The 17,654-nt window shown below is 39.9% G+C and overlaps 1 protein-coding gene across 1 annotated transcript; it reads left to right on the top strand.

Moving 5' to 3' along the window:
• Positions 1-8,281: 8,281 nt before the first annotated feature.
• Positions 8,282-9,235, top strand: LOC148830562 (olfactory receptor 6S1-like). The gene has a single exon (XM_088919912.1). The coding sequence runs from the start codon at positions 8,282-8,284 to the stop codon at positions 9,233-9,235; it is 954 nt and encodes a 317-aa protein (XP_088776038.1).
• The last annotated feature ends 8,419 nt before the right edge of the window (positions 9,236-17,654 follow it).

The raw sequence follows: 17,654 nt of genomic DNA, 5'->3' as shown, positions 1-17,654 counted from the left end.
TAAATTTCTGCCTCCTTGTCTTATTTTACAAGTTAAATTTTCACCTTCTCAGATGATCCTATGATTCACTGATGAATGGAAGAATGAATGGATGAAACCTCAGGATGGATGAATATTATGTTATTCTGTATTCCCATTTAATATTTTGATAAAAGGCCACTTAACATGTTTTACCACATGTTCTTTAGTCAGATAAAACACTTCTGTACAGTACTTGTAATAGGACAGGGCACTTGCTTTCGTGAGTCTTACAGTTTAAATATAAAAAATAGTATAAAAATAGTATTTATCCCCCACATATCATATTCATAATATTATTTTAAACATCTTTGTCAGTGCCACACAGCACCAAACATGAACACAGGAATTGTAATACCATGTGAGGACAGGATGATGACAACTACAACCCTGGCACATAAAAGGTGCCTTAGTGTAAGATACGGACACTGAGACAACACAGATTAAGAATACCTCTATTACCTCTCTGTCAGGTAAAAAATATTGTATGGGGTACCTAACAAAGTGTCATACAGAAAACTCACTACTGAGAATGTATATTTCAAGGAGTATTAAATGTAATGTGATATTTGTATTACAAATTATTTAATTTTTCAGAACATACAATATACAAAATAATTTAATTTGAATTTGAATTAAACATGGATTAAAGCAGAATTGAAACAGATGTGCAGAAATTATCACAGAACTAAAATGTTATATTATTCAACATTGGTGCTGGTGATTGAAATTATCCCCGGCATACGAAGTGGAAGATTGGCAGTGTTTTTCTTGAATTATTATTAATTCTATAGCATTGTCATCTTTCATTCCCATTTTTAATTTAAGGTTTGAGAAAAAGTGAAAAGGAGGATACTGAAGCACTCTTTCAGCAGCTGGCAGCAATGGAGATAAACACAACATTTTCTACCCCTGTAGGGTTTCTGTTCTCTGGCTTTCAGAAACTGCTGAATAGTGACTATTACTTCGGATTTCAGGTTTTTGTTTACCTGGCAACTCTGGCAGCCAACGTCTTCCTAATGTCCATTATATGGTTGTCAGTCTGTCTTCATACACCAAAGTACATAGCAGTTTTTAATCTATCTGTAGTAGATGTGAGCATCAGCACTGCTGCTATTCCAAAATGTTTAGAGCAAATCATTTCTGACTCAGGATTTGTGTTATATGACACATATAAAACTCAGATGTTCTTTGTTAAATTTCTGCAAACCCCGGAATCTCTGTCCCTTATTGTTATGTCTTACGAAAGACTTGTTTCTATTTGTTTTCCACTGAGAAGCGGCACAATCAACACAAACACCAGGATGTTTGTTATAATTGTTTTCTGCTGGGTATTAGCTTTAATCTCTTTTGTTGTCACAGTGGTTTTTATAACACGCTTGTCATTCTGCAAACCTGTTCCTGTCATTAAGAGTTATTTCTGTGATCATAGACCAGTGTTCAATGAGTCCTTTAACAGCTACAGTGAACATTTTACTTCAGGTAGTGTTTATACAGTTACTTTCTTTTTTGTGCCACTGGTTTTGATTTATGTATCATATGTGTGCATAATAGCTGCTCTTTCAAGGATTTCATCTGTCAAGGGGAGGTGGAAAGCGTTTAAAACATGCACAGCTCACTTAGCTTTAGTGGCCATATTTTTTATTCCATTTTTGGTAACATATATGATTGTATGGACAAACATGTCAGTGGACACTGACACCAAAATACTCAACACATCTTTGTCAGCAGCCCTGCCTCCTCTGTATCCTATCATTCACACGTTAAAAACGGAGGAGATAATGGAGCAAATTAAGAAGTTAATTAGAAAGCGGAAGGCTGCTCCGGTAAATTAAAAGTATTCTAATTAGAATTCAAGTGTGAGGTTTTCCTCTGTACAGATTAAAAGTAATAGTACTATACATGTCCTCAGTGACAACTTTGAAAAAGAGTTCTGAATCAAACACTTAATCTTATCATTTATAACATTAATATTCGTTTTTATAATGTATAACATGTATTTGTTGTAAATTGTATATGTATAATTACCATAACTAATTTAAAAATTTTAAGACTTAATCTCAAACATACAGTATGTCATGTGTCATTTGTCTTTATTTTGTCATTCTGGTAGTGCTTTTATAAAATTGGATTTTATAAGCACGACTGATACTTATGTGACTTATTAAGTTAAATAGATTACAACATCTAGCTTTAAAATTTAAATGATTACTATTTTAGATAAATATGATAAAAGTGATAAAAAAGTATTAAGTGTGCACTTGAATTTGAATTCCATAGCTCATAAAATATATCCTTAGTTGCTGTGCAACATTCTAAATAGAATCCCAGACTTCATTCCCATAAATGTCTGCAAATGGCTGATTTACAAACTATTCCATCATAATAAAAAATGGTCAAACCCTGCTGTGGGAAAATCTTAAAGGTCTGCTCTGGAAACTCTTTTGCTGATCCTGGATTCACACTTTGCTCCACTTCCTCCTAAGGCACTTTTTGGTCTTGTACAGTATTTGGCCACATCAGTTCCCTACTGGACACTTCGTCATCTCCACTTCACTGGCTGGGCACCTGACTCTATTGATCTGGAAGCAAATTGTGTCAGCTTGATGTATTCACTGGATATTGAATTTTATTTTGCAAAGACTCACCTGGTATGGTTCCCCAGAAAGTATTTATTCTGCCTTGCAGTCCTCCTTAACTTATTTTGACAGGCGAAACTTGCATCAGTTTTCTTATATAGCTCTATGATTCGAGGACAGCTTTCTGTCTTTCATTCCTATATGAACGGATGACTTTCAAATTTGAATTTAAAATTGTTGTTATAATTAATATGAATCTTTATAATTGGTAATATTACCATCCTTAGTACTTAAGGTTTTGTTATTTCATTTTTTTATATCTGATAGTAAACTTCTTATAATATTTGTCTCAACAAGTGGAATCTATTTCTTCCTCTATTAATCCTCATTTGCATTACAAAACATTTGTCATTAAGAACATTTATAATTTCAAGAAGAAAGTGAAAATGTGCTAACATAGGTGTAAGCAGCATTAGTATTTTACTTTGTGAAATGATTGATCAGATCAGTAATTACTATTTTTCCATATGTATCCATATCCAGTATCCGGTAGTTTCAGTTTCTGTTGTCACATTGCACCAATGACCAATGCACCAATAAGGTAAATACCCAATAATAATAATGTTACGGACATGGATTTGGATCCGTGTCAGGTCTTGTAGTAGACCCTATGCAATGCGGTAAAAGCTGGAGAAAACAGGAGGCATGGTAAAAGGAAACACACAGGGGTTTAATAGTGCACAAATAGTGACAGTCCGTGAGACAGTGAACGGGGGAGACAAAGAATGGCATCCAAATCCAAACAGGTCCAAAGGCAGGTCAGGGCACAGTTCGGGAGTCCAGTGGCAAGTAATCCATCCTGGGACGTGACAAGGTTAAAATCCCCTGAAAAGGGGAAAAAAAGAACAGACAAAACACGGAGGTCCAAGGGTGACGGGGCAAGATCCTCCAGACCCCGGGCTCAGGAAGCGGGAGGTGTTGGGGATGAGGCCGAGGTCTTAGGAGACAGACGTAGGATAGCCTGGTGCTAGGCAGGCCATGCGACATCTTTACCCTAATGATGAGCCCGGAGTACTGGAGGAGCTAGTGTTTAAATAATACACCTAAGAGGGTACACCTGGGGAGCTTAACAATCACAAAGACAATAACGGGAGCAGTGGAGCGCCCTCTAGGGAGGGATGTTGGACGTGACAAATAAGGAACAAGTAATAGGTTTATTCCATGCTAAAAAGAGAAGAAAACACAATGTGAAGAAGCTCACACCTGAAGACAGCTCTTTTCAGCATGGAATAAACCTATTACTTGTTCCTTTGCAGCCTAAGCATGCTGACACAGCTACCCACCTGAATTATAATAATAATAATAATAATAATAATAGCATTTTTAGACATCTTTACATCCCAGAATGTCCCAATGTTCTTTACATATCAGAGGGGAATTAATTTAGACACCACTTATGTGTAACTGATTTCCCTTAATGGACTCCCACCCCAGGTCCAGATTATGTTATGTTATGTTATGTCCCTGTATATACACTAAATCCTCTTATATTTGAGTATTACTGTTGCAGTGTGCTCTCACGAGGCACCAGTTCTGTAGGGGTTTGAGCATTTACTGGGACAATTATTAATTGTAGCAGTAAGTCACAAAATTATTCTTTTAATGGCCTTAGAATCGAACCATGCGATATAACTCAAACAACGCACACACATGGGTACTAATACACTAAAATACATTTATTAATACATAGAATGTGCATGTAAACCTAACATATCTTATCGTGAGGGTTAGCAGAATACAAAAGGTATATATTCAATCAGTTACGAAGAGTTACACATATCAAGAGGACATACGTTCAGTATATCATTCATTTAGACCGTTTCGTAATAGAACTTGGTTACAACTTCTACATTAGATACTCAAAATAAGTACATAACTCTTAGGAATTAAATTGATATCAACTGGTTGGGATAACAATTGAATTCTCGAGCTGTAATGCAGTGAAGTTGAATACTCATCCAATCTCTGGGGATTCAGATCTCCTGCAGACACAAGCAAAGAAACAGTTGCAGGCTTGTTGCTGTCCAATCCACGCTCTCTGGCTCGGTGCCAGGCTGTGCTGTTGCGGCTTGGTGGAGACTCCTGCGGCGCTGCTCTCTGAAGACCAGCTAGTTAGTGTTGGCTTTAACTAGCGAAGTTTGTGCACAGGAGAAAAGTGACTGTGGGTCCCAGCAGGTCAGGAAGAGGACCGGTTCGTTCCTGATGAAGCGCTAGTTCTGAATACTGATTCAGCTGTCCACAGTTCCGACCTGTTCACGAGGCTTGCTGCTGGTACTAACCTCGGGTGGATCCTTTGGTTACTCGTGGCAACCTCCGCTCTCGACTCTTAGAACAAAGGAAAGTTCTGGCACTTGGACACACTGGCCGTTACGTGGTTGTCCGGGCTGAGTCTCAGGATGGTCAGGAGGCGCACTGCGAGAATGTCCTGCCCTTGGGAGCCTTTCTGCTCCTGGGCCGTCCTGCCCTGGAATTGTTCTTCCCCTGGAATTCTCCTTCTCAGGCCCTCTGTGTTGCCTGTTTTTACCTGGAGGAACTTCAGCTCATTCATTGGCTGAAAGTTTCATGGGCATCAGAGACCCACGTAGGTTACTCGGACCTACCAGTCCCTGATTGGTTGATCAAGGTGAGATATGAGTCACTTACTCCTGACACTTAGGAATATAGTCCAGATGTCCATCTGGCACTCCCTAGACAGATAGGCGCCAATGGATGACCATTGATCATGATAGCCAGGCTTAGCTAAGTGCATCCCCATTTGGGAGCTGTCCCTTATCAAAAGAAAACATCTTTAAATCAGCCTGCATGAATAGCTTCTCTGTGGCTGCACCACAGAGATGAAGAGAGAGACGGGGCCTCACTGGCAAGGGAGCAGAAAACTTAATTCCTGTATTTTAATAAGCCTCGCTGCTACACTGTTATTAAATTTATTCAAAAAGCTTTTTTAACAGTAGAAATTGAGAGGGATACTTTATACTTTGCACACATGCAAAATCTTTAGCATTATGTTCAGAGTAGATCACTTCAGATTTTCACTCCGACAAAGAGACCCTCTAAACAGTGAATCTTCCCTGTATGTTTTAGTAATGGATAATGCAAGGAATATTTGCAGGGCCTGGACTCCAACGTTCCCCCTTAACAGACAAGCTTCCTACATGCCACCTGATGCTGTACCTGGTCTCGTGTCTCAGTTTACCAAAGGTCTACAACACTTGACCACAACAATATTTAACTTATATGACAGGATACAGAGCAAGACATGTTGGTTCAATATAAATATGGGCAGTGTTAAGCCCTAAGAAACCTTTCCTGTGAAGCTCTTAGTTCTTCTTAGTATTGCAGGGGTGAGAAGAACTTTGCCTCCCAGTATACAGTACCAAGGTGCTACCTGAATTAGCAACTACTTTTACAACTTAGCTCTCTGCTTTTCTCCTTTTGAATGTGTGCTTTCATGTATAGAGTGTGACAGTTACAGCTCCTTGGACTTTGGGGATATTATGGTTTCTATGGAAGAGAGGTACTTCACTGTAGCTCAGTGTAAAATGTGTTTTTTTTTTAGATCTGATCTTTTTAGAGATCAGTTACATTAGGTGTGAATCAGACAGTTTCAGGAGAGTTTGCTTCCAAAGCAGACCTATGGCCTCCTATGTCTTCATATATAAACCCACATTATTAATTTAGTCAGGGCTCCCTCTGTTGGATTGTTTTGATATTTCTTTTTGTAGTTTAAATATATTGATAAAATGTTCACTGACATTATCTTGTGTAAATATTGTGTAAATATAGCTCTTTGAAACCTTAATTTGGACAGCCTAACTCTTATACTTCAGGTCTCATGTTACACATTGCTAACTTATTAAACATATTAAAAACAAACCTGTTGCAATAATAAATTATTCACAAATATAAAAAAACATGTACTGTATAAAATAAAATCCTATAAAAATGTAATGTACTGTATGTATGTGTTTTTGTAAGAATCCTTAAAAAAGGTGCTGTGTTACTCTATATTATTTTCTCCTTAGAGAAAATAAAGAAGTCTACTGTAAGGTAAAGTACAACAACACAAACTTGCAGGGTGTTTTATTGAACATTAGGAATCAATCAAAACATAATCATTTACCGTTTCACACAGAGATTCAAATGATAAAATATACAATTTGTTGGCATTACATAAAAAATGCATAACAAAACAACATATGAAATGGAATATTTGTGAAACAATTTGCACTGATACAAAAACCTGATTGTACTCTTTCAGATTACAAAGACTTCAGAGTTACATCAGATCGACTATAATGTGTTATGGTCTGCATTGTAAGCTTTATCAGTCTTATATAATGTACTTAACTCATATTCATATTTTCTAATATAAATACAGTTTGAATTTATTACCGTGAGCTAACTATGAAACGATTAATAGTTCAACTCTCAACAATTATAATGTGAATAAACAAGGTTTTTGCTCTGAGGTCCATTGGCAAAATGTCCTTGATTAGTGTAAACTTCACAATGGAAAACCTGAGCTGGGCTTGGTTGGTCTGTGGTTAGATTTAGAAATTTTAAAACAATCCAAAAGAGGAATCCCTGGTCAGACAGTCAGGTTAGCTGGGAAGAGAAGATGAGCAGTGAGTTAACCAAGGAAAATGAGTTTGGTGCTAGCTCTTATGGTATAACATCACAGCTGGTAGATGTTGGTTAGGATGTTTTTAGGTATAATCCTGGTAACCACTCAGTACTGTAGGTCTTTTGTTGGCACATTGTACTTTAGGCGACGGACTGTTATGTGCGATCCATAATCTTAGCAGAGGGAGTCAGCGTGGAGCCAAGCTGTGACACCTACTATTAGGATATGTTAGCACAGACAGAGCTTTATGCGTCTTTACCTGCATGTCTCTGTTTTAACACAGAGGCCCAAGCTGCTTGGTCAAGGTAACAGAAAGATTATTAGACATCTAGCATTTTTTGCCACTACACTTGGAACATATTAATGAAAAAAATGCTACTAATAGTATATCTCAGTAATAGAAGAGCAACGACACATGCTCACAGGAATTGCAACACCACTTGAGGACAGGGTGATGACAGCTACACTCTGACACATAAAAGACAGCCTTAGAGTAGGATGCTGAAACAAAGAGAAGACAGCAAAGAGAAAGAACATCTCCATCTTCTCTCTGTCAGGTAAAAATATCATACTGTATGCCTTACAAAGTGCAAATCTGGCACTAGTGAGATTGTATGTTTCAGGGAATATGAAATTAAATTCCTTTTTTTATTATTAAATTATTTTATATGTTTATTTTTTCAGAACATGCTAGAGAGTACATGCTGTACAGACTATTTCAATTTGTATTAACAAAAAATTGCTTCAAATAGAATTGGAAGAGATGTGCTGCAAAGATCACCAATAACTCACTGTGCCTCTCAAATGTTACCTTATTCAACACTACTGCTGGTGAATGAATTTATGTAGGACATACAGTATGACGAGATCAGAACTGTTTTTCTAGGATCATTATTAATTCTACAGTACTGTCATCTTTCATTTTAATTTCTTTTTAATTTTAGGTTGGAGAAAAAGTGAAGAGGGGGTAACTGAAGCACTCTTTCAGCAGCTGTCTGCAATGGAAAGGAACACCACATTTTCTAAACCTGTTGGTTTTCTGATTGCAGGTTTTCAGAATCTGCAACACAGTGAATATTATTTTATATTCCTGGCTTTCATTTACCTGGCAACTCTGGCAGCCAACTTCTTCCTAATGTCAATTATATGGCTTTCAGAGTGTCTTCATACACCAAAGTACATAGCTGTTTTTAATTTATCTGTAGTAGATGTGAGCATTAGCACAGCTCTTATTCCAAAATGTATACATCAATTTCTTTTTGACTCAAGATTTGTGTTATATGAGACATGTTTAACTCAGTTGTTCTTCTTTCATTCTTTTTCTGTCTTGGAATCTCTGTCCCTTGTTGTTATGTCTTACGAAAGACTTGTGTCTATTTGTTTTCCTCTGAGAAGCACCACTATCAATACGAACACCAGAATGTTCTTTATAATTGGGTTCTGCTGGGTATTAGCTTTAATCTCTTTTGTTATTGCAGTGTTTTTTATATCACGCTTGTCATTCTGCAAACCTGTGCCTGTCATTAAGAGTTATTTCTGTGATCATGGACCAGTGTTCAAAGAGGCTTGCAGCAGCTACACTCCAAGCTGGACTGTAGCCAATGTTTATATTGTTACCTTTTTTTTTGTGCCACTGTTTTTGATTAGTATATCATATGTGTGCATTATAGCTGCTCTTTCAAGGATTTCATCTGTGCAGGGGAGGTGGAAAGCATTTAAAACTTGCACAGCCCACTTAGCTTTAGTTACTATATTTTTTATACCTTTTTTAGTAACATATATGATTGGATGGATAAATGTGCTGGTGGATACTGACACCAGAATCCTCAACACATCTTTGTCAGCAACCCTGCCTCCTCTGTTGAATCCCATCATATACACTTTAAAAACTGAGGAGGTCATGGAGCAAATTAAGAATCTTATCAGAAAGCAGAAGACTTCAGTAAATAATTAGAATTCTAATTAGTCTGGAAGTGTCAGTGCTTTTCTCTGCACAGAGTACAAGATATTAAGTATTTACTTTTATGATGCATTGACAACTAACTTTAAAACAGTGTAGATCATAAAATGTTATGTAACATAATTAATATATTTTTTAACATTTTGTCTCAAAGTTGAGAGTTATTAAACATTTGTCTTTCATTACTAGTGCTTTTTTTAAATTAAATCTTGAAATGTAACAGATGATTGTTACATTTATTCCTGGATTCACTTTTTTCCCCTAAAGCGTTTTTTGGTCTTGTCTGTGGCCACACCACAGAAAGCAAGATGTGTCACCTACATATGTTTCACAAAAAAAAAACATTGTTGCAAAAATGTTGAATATTTATCATATTTATATTTATATATAATTTGTGGCATGTGAATTCTTTGTTCTTTGGCACAGCTTTGGTGAAAAGAATAATAATTCACGCACAATCGGTTAAACAAATATTTATTGACAATAACAGTGGTACACACTACACTACACACAAACTAAACATACAACACACAGGTTTCTCAATGTACACAGTACAGTATGTACAAAATGTTTCAGAGGCCTAATTCTAGACCACCCAGAAAACCTCAGACTGCTACCAAGTATTCAACTCTTAAATAATGCCTACAGAGGCAAAAATAAGAGATAAGGTGCCTTATAAATCAAATGCAACCTGCAGTTGAATCTGTCTGCAAACCTGGATGCTACAAAATAAATGGGAGCATATCTCTCTATTCTTAAAATGCACCCACCAAGCAGGACAGGCTGTTTTTAACAAATGTATTTTCCACTTAGAAAAATCCAAGTTCCCTAAAAACATAGAATAGCAAGCTCTCTTTAGCAAAATTTCAAATACTTAGCTCCAGTTGAGTATTTTTCTGGTTCAGATTTCATCCCTAGTGTCTTCTCTCACCCTTGTAGTCTTTTCATTTCTCTTTTCCTCTGTCTTAATCTCCTTTAATGCTGTATGGTGTCTTTTTGGACTATTGATTTACATTTAAAGATTTACCCAGAACTTAAATAACCAAGGTAACCAAGGTAAACTTTATGATTTCTTTGATCACAGCATCTGGACCCCATACTTCTTAGCAAACATCCCCTTTTACTTCCAAGCTGGAAATGTTTATACTGCTAGGTGTTACACATTTGGGGTATCATGGTCTCTGTGGAGGAGAGGTATTGCACTGTAACTCAGAGTGAATATGTGTCTTTTGGAAAGACCTGTTCTTTATGGAGATCAATCACTCCAGGTGTGAATCACACAAAGTGTTTCAAAAGAGTTTGCTTCAGAAGCAGACCCGTCGCTGCCACTATCTTCAAAAACTCAAATTAATATTTTAGTCAGGGCTCTCTATTTTGGATTGCTTTGTTATTGTCACACCCTACACTCTCCCTCGCAAACTCCTTTGCATTCCCAGTTTCACAATTTCATTCCTAATTGAACCAATCACATTCTCACATGCAACGGATTCCTCAAATTCTCACTCCCAGACCAATAATCCAACCACATCCCCTTTCCTTCAGTATTTAAAGTTCCCTCACACCAATCCAGGCTCACTAGTGAGAAGCCTCCTGTAGAATTCTTGTGCGTGCGTGCGTGCGTGCGTGCGTGCCCCTCCCTCCTGCCTCATCGCCTGTCTGACTGCCCCATAGACCTAATTCCAGGGGTTCTGCCCCCCCTAAAGGCCATGTCTATTCACTCTCCCACGATGAGACTCAGGCTATGGAGGACTATATTCAGGAATCCTTGGAATCTGGTTTCATCCGCCCCTCTTCCTCACCTGGCTGCGCCAGTTTCTTTTTTGTTAAAAAGAAAAATTGGTTCTCTCAGACCCTGCAATGATTATCATGGTCTGAACAATATAACTGTGTAGGCATTCTCTCACGAGGCACTAGTAAATGTAGGGGTTTTGTGCTTTTACTGGGAGAATTATTAATTGTAGCAGTAAGTCACAAATTGATTCTTTGATGGCTATTGGAATCAACCTTGCGGGATAACTCAAACAATGCACACACACGGATACTAATACATGAGAATACATTTCTTAATACATAAAATGTGCATATAAACATAACAGATCTTATCGTGAGGGTAGCAGAATACAAAAGGTATATATTCAATCACGAATTGTTACAAATACCAAGAGGGACATACGTTCAGTATATCATTCATTTAGACTGTTTCATAAATGAACTTGGATTACAACTTCTACACTAGATACTCAAAAGCAAGTACATCACTCAAAGGAATTAAATTGATATCAACTGGTGTTGAGGTAACAATTGAATTCTCGAGTGGTAATGCAGAATGTTGAATACTCATCCAATCTGTGGGGATTCAAATCTCCTGCAGACACAAACAAACAGTGGCAAGCTCGTTGCTGTGTCCAATTAGCGCTCTCTGGCTCGGTACCAGGCAGTGCTGTTGCGGCTTGCGACGTGGGAGAGATTTCTGCTGCTGATGCTCTCTGAAGACCGGCTAATTAGTGTTGGCTGAAACTAGCATAGTTTGTGCACAGGAGAAAAGTGACTGCGGTTCCAAGCAGGTCACACTCTTTAGACAGGAAGAAGACCAGTTCGTTCCTGATATAGCACTAGTTCTGAATACTGATTTCAGCTGTCCACAGTTCCGACCGTAGTTCACTTGTTGATCAGGTGAGCGTTAGTGGTGGGTTCACGAGGCTTGATGCTGGCTAACCTCGGGTGGATCCTTTGGTTACACGCTGGCATCCTCCGTTCTCGACTCTTAGAACAAAGGAAAGTCCTGCACTTGGACACACTGGCCATTACGTGGTGGTCTGAGCTGAGTCAGAGGATGTTCAGGAGGAGCTCTGAGTCTGAGAAAAGTCCAGGAGGCGCACCGGAGGGGCTCTGTGCTGCCTGTTTTACCTGGAGGAACCACGGTCGTTCATTGGTTGAAAGTTTCATGGGCATCCGAGACCCACGTGGGTTTAACCTGCCCTACCAGTTCCTGATTGGCTGAGGATGAGTAACAATGCACTCTGACCTTAGGGTTGTAAACAAACTTGGGATGAGACTCTCCCAGAATCTCCCAGACTTTGAGGCGCCAGAGATGACCATTTGTTAGGGTGGTTGATGTGTCTCAGCCTTGGGAGTTGTTCCTTATCAGGACACTCTATCAGCTAGAAAAACACTTTAATTGTGAACCAAATGGAATGGCCTCTCTGTATCAAGCACCAGTGAGATGAAGGAGAGAGGGACTAGCAAGGGAGCAGCAAACTTAATTCCTGTACTTTAATAAGCCTTGCCGCTACAACTGTTATCCCCTTCCTCTGATTTCATCAGCTTTGGAATCACTCCGGGGCGCCACTATTTTTTCTAAATTGGATCTCCGCGGTGCTTATAATCTGATCCGCATTCAGGAGGGTGACGAATGGAAGACGGCAGTCATTACTACCCACGGTCATTATGAATACCAAGTAATGCCATTTGGACTGGTTAATGCTTCTGCTGTCTTTCAGGGTTTCATGAATGACATCTTTAGGGATGTCTTGCACAAATATGTCCTGGTATACCTGGATGACATTCTGATTTTCCCACAGTCTCCAGGAGCATGTCTCTCATGTGTGTGAGGTGCTTCACCTGTTGATACAGAACAAACTCTACGCCAAAATGGAAAAATGCACTTTCCATGTTTCCAGAATCCACTTCCTTGGCTACATCCTCTCACCCCTGGGCATTGAAATCGACCCTGTCAAGACCAACTCCATACAGAACTGGCCTACGCCCCAGAATTTAAAACAAGTTCAACGGTTCCTGGGGTTTGCGAATTTTTACCACCGTTTTATAAGGAATTTCAGCTCTGTCGTCTCTCCTATTACCACCTTGACCCGAAAAGGTACTAATCAAGGTAAATGGAACCCTAAGGCAGACCGAGCTTTCCTTCACCTCAAGAGACTGTTCACTACAGCCCCCCTCCTCCGTCACCCAGATCCCAACCTTCCATTCATTCTGTAGGTGGATGCCTCAGCCAATGGAGTTGGCGCCATATTATCTCAACGTCATGGAGAGAAGGGTATCCTCCACCCCTGCGCCTTTTTTTCCAAGAAGTTGTCTTGGGCCGAGACCAATTATGACGATGGAGACCGAGAACTCCTGGCTATCAAACTCACCCTGGAGGAATGGAGACACTGGTTGGAGGGGGCCTTACACCCTTTTGCTATTCTTACGGATCATAAAAATCTCTCCTACTTACAGACTGCCAAACGCTTAAATCCACGCAAGGCTCGCTGGTTGCTTTTCTTTTCTAGGTTCCATTTTTTCATTACTTGGATGTTTAGGATCCAAGAATGTAAAGGCTGATGCCTTATCTCGCCTCCGTGACCCTCCGGGCTTTTTGGACCCTCCTGAACCTATTTATACCCCCTGAGAGAATTGTGGCTGCTATTAGATGGGACCTGGGAAAACCAGATCAGACGTGCCCTTCACAACCAAACCGTTCACCCCCAATGCCCTCCGGATAGACTCTTTGTTCCTGATGCCATACGCTCTACTGTTCTGCACTGGGGTCATGATCCACGTTTTGCAAGTCACCCCGGTGTCAAATGTACCTTGGAATTCATCTCTAGACATTTCTGGTGGCCTTCTATGAGGATTGATGTTACTGGGTACGTGCAGGCTTGTTCCATCTCTGCCATGTCCAAATCCTCCCTCCTTAAGAAGCCTGGTCTACTCCAACCACTCCCACTCCCTAAAAGACCATGATCCCACATCTCAGTGGACTTTCTGATGGATCTCCCCGAGAGTCAAGGTAAGACTACCATCATGGTCGTGATAGATAGGTTCTCGAAGTCGGCTCATTTAATTCACATCCTGCTCTTCCATTTGCTCAAGACATGGCCAACCTCTTCATTCTTCACGTCTTCAGACTTCATGGCATTCCTGCAGATATTGTATCAGATCAGGGACCCCAATTCATTTCAAGATTTTGGAGAGCTTTTTGCAAATCTCTTGGGACTTCCACGTCTCTCACTTCTGGTTATCATCCCGAATCCAATGGACTGACAGAAAGAACCAACCAGGACCTTCTTACTTACCTTCGAGCTTACATCTCCGCTTCACAAGATGACTGGGTCTCTCTCCTCCCTTGGGCTGAATACGCCCATAATTCTCTTTCTTCCTCCACCACCGGGATGTCCCCCTTCTATTGCTCCTGGGATACCAACCCTCCCTTCTCCCGGACTCTATCCCTGACTCGGACATTCCCTGCCTCCAGACAAGCCTCACCTTCCTTAAGAGAATCTGGAGACGTCCCAGGTCTGCCCTTCTTAAGACCTCCTTGTGACAGAAGACAGCTGCAGACCGTCATTGATGACCTGTGCCCAGATTACGACAAGGACAATTCGTCTGGCTGTCTACTAAGAACTTACCCGTTAGACAGCCTTCACGTAAATTGGGACCCTGTTATATTGGACCTTTCTGCATCATGTCCCAGCTCACCCCCGTAACCTATCCCCTCGCCCTTCCTCCGACTCTCAAGGTGTATCCCTCCTTCCATGTCTCTCTCCTGAAACCCTACAATAGATCTCCCCTCTCCCGGCCTCGACCACCTCCACCCCCACCACGACTCATCGACGGCCTACCCTCCTACACGGTCAATAAGATCTTGGATACCCGCTGGCTCCGGGGCCGCCGGCAATTTCTAGTCGACTGGGAGGGCTATAGCCCAGAGGAACATTCCTGGGTCTGCGAGGGAGATATTTTGGATCGCAGTCTCATTGATGACTTCTTTTGTAAACGCTCCATAGGGTCGTCAGGAGCCGACCCTAAAGGGGGGGGTACTGTCACGCCCCACACTCTCCCTCGCAAACACCCTTGCATTCCCACTGTTTCACAGTTTCATTCCTAATTGAACCCATCACATTCCCACATGCACCAGATTCCTCAAATTCTCACTCCCAGACCAATTATCCAACCACATCCCTTTTCCTTCAGTATTTAAAGTTCCCTCACACACCAATCCAGGCTCACTATTGAGAAGCCTCCTGCAGAATTTTCTTGTGTTTCTAAGCCTTTTGGTTGATCTCCTGGTACCAAATCTTTGCTACTGCCTTTTGACCATGCCTTTTGGATTTTGTCTTTGGATTGTCTTTAGGATTTCCCTGGTTACCGGTCTCATTGCCTCCCTATTTGACCAAGCCCCTGGATTTCGTCTTTTGGATTGTGCCTGTTCTTTTGTGCATTCTGTGGGATTCACAGTTCCGCATAAGGGTCCTCCTATTCTACCAACTGGTTTCCTGACAGTTATTTCCTTTTTGTAGTTTTTAAATATTTATGGAGTGTCATATGTAAATAAAGCACATTGAAATCTTCACTAAAAGCCCCCTCATTTAGACAGCCTAGCTCTTTCACTCATTTCAAGCCCACAATTACACCCCATTTCTAATTTATTAAATGGAGTATTTAATGGAAGTTCAGGAGGGGTGAAAACAGACAGGTTCAGTCATCTACTGCTGTCTGTAATCTGTAATCAGTCATAACATCATTTCCTCACTTAAACATTATACTGTAAATTATCTCCTTCTCTCCCTCACATTTGTCTTTCCTCCACCCTGTCACCACCTCTGCAACTACCTCTCTCAATCCTTTCTCTCTCTCTAATAATTTGGGTTAAGCCAAATTATTCTAATTTTAAATACTCAATAAACCTCTTAATATACCTATTTCTTGGCTGCTGTCTTTCCTATTGAATCATATTAAGAATAACTCTGTAGGAATAATACATATTCAATAAGCTCTGCTCCTGTAAAATTTAAATCATCCTCTAAACAAATTGATATATAAACTTGCTTTTGAAAGATCCTTTGAAAAGGTATTTGTTACTGTATAATTGTTTTCCTTTGGAGAAAAAATTATACTCTAAGGTAAAGTACAACAGAACAGAACTGCCGTAAGTACTGGACTTCACAAGCACCTGTTAGGGATTCGGTACGAGGGACCGAACCAGTGAGTGAACCCACTTGCAGGAGCGAACAAAGCCAAGCCGTAATCCGAAAGCAAGCCGTAATCGTAGGAACGAGCCGAGAGTCCAGTGGAAGCCAGATATCCGAAAGGGAACGAGTACCGAAGCCGAAGCATGATCCGAAGTCGTAGTCAGTAGAGCAATCCGATAATCCAGGGGTAGCCAGTGATCCGAAACAGAGCGAAAGTAACCAAGCCAAACCGAGATCCGAAAAGCCGAAGTCCAAAGGGAAAAAAACGCAAACCGAAAGCCAAGACGAACACAGAGTAGAAGTAGCGCAACCAGGAAGCTCGAACGGAAAAACCAATACTGAGCAACGAGGTAGGGAAGGACAGGTGTTTAAGTAGGATGTGACGGGGGTTTGGTGGTGAATGGGAAAACTAATAGGTGAACTGATGGATAGGGGCTACGCCTACTTCTGCCTCCTCCGTTGCCGGGAGGCCGGGATCGTAACAGCACCTTCTTTAGATTGTAAGAAGGGTAATTTATTTTACCTTAATTTTGAGATTACAAAACACTCATATACATTACTTGTACTGTAATTCTTATTTATTAAATGAATGCAAGGTCTCTGAGCCAAGCAATAGCTTCTGACGCAGCTGTGTTGAAGGTGTATAGTCCACCACTGATTTGACTTGCACTATCTCCACTATTAGTTTATGTTGTATTGAGGTAAAATTTAAAGTAGTTTTATCTTACAGTAAGTTTCAGATTACAAACCACATGTATACTTTAATTACAATTGGAAGATTATATACTGTTTTTGTGAATACAGTATGTTCCATTGCAGGTGTGTGTAAGCACATTAACTGTATAGCACAAGACAAATTTCTAATAGAGGAATAATGAATAGGTGGTAAAGTTACAATGCAACCACAAAAGCTACATCTGCTGCTGTTTAATTACTGTATTTTGAAGGATGTATTTTGCAAATACTGAATTCAGCTCATGCAGAAGTGTCCAAAAAAAAGCAATAAGGCTGGTTGAGAGACTAACACTGTTCCTTTTTTCTTTACTGTAATCCCCTATTAAAACATTTTTTCTGTTATGTTTTTTTCTCTGTATATGTTGAAGAGAAAAACAACCAGACACATTCCAAGTCTTAAAGGAAAGACAAAATCCCTACATTGATAAGCTGTAGGAACTAATTATTTTTAATACCTATTATCATACACAAGAAGAGAGCCTACCCAAAGTACTTCAGATCTTCAGGGGCATTGGCAAAGTCATTCCAAAGGACATTTTCAAGAACAGTGAAAGAGAAACTAGAAGAAGCAAGTTTAAATGATTTGGAACTGCTTTTGAAGTCAAGAACAGGAGTCATTTCTTGAAGCAAAGGGAAGTTGGAGTTGGAACAATCCACCTACGGTAGCCACCTTTTTAAAGTGGCTTTTAAATACATTTTAAATCAGT

Source organism: Atractosteus spatula, chromosome 7 (genome assembly GCF_055471065.1).
Source record: "Atractosteus spatula isolate fAtrSpa1 chromosome 7, fAtrSpa1.hap1, whole genome shotgun sequence".
Taxonomy (NCBI): domain Eukaryota; kingdom Metazoa; phylum Chordata; class Actinopteri; order Semionotiformes; family Lepisosteidae; genus Atractosteus; species Atractosteus spatula.
Note: the sequence above shows the minus strand (reverse complement) of the source record. Positions and strands in the feature narration are given on the sequence as shown.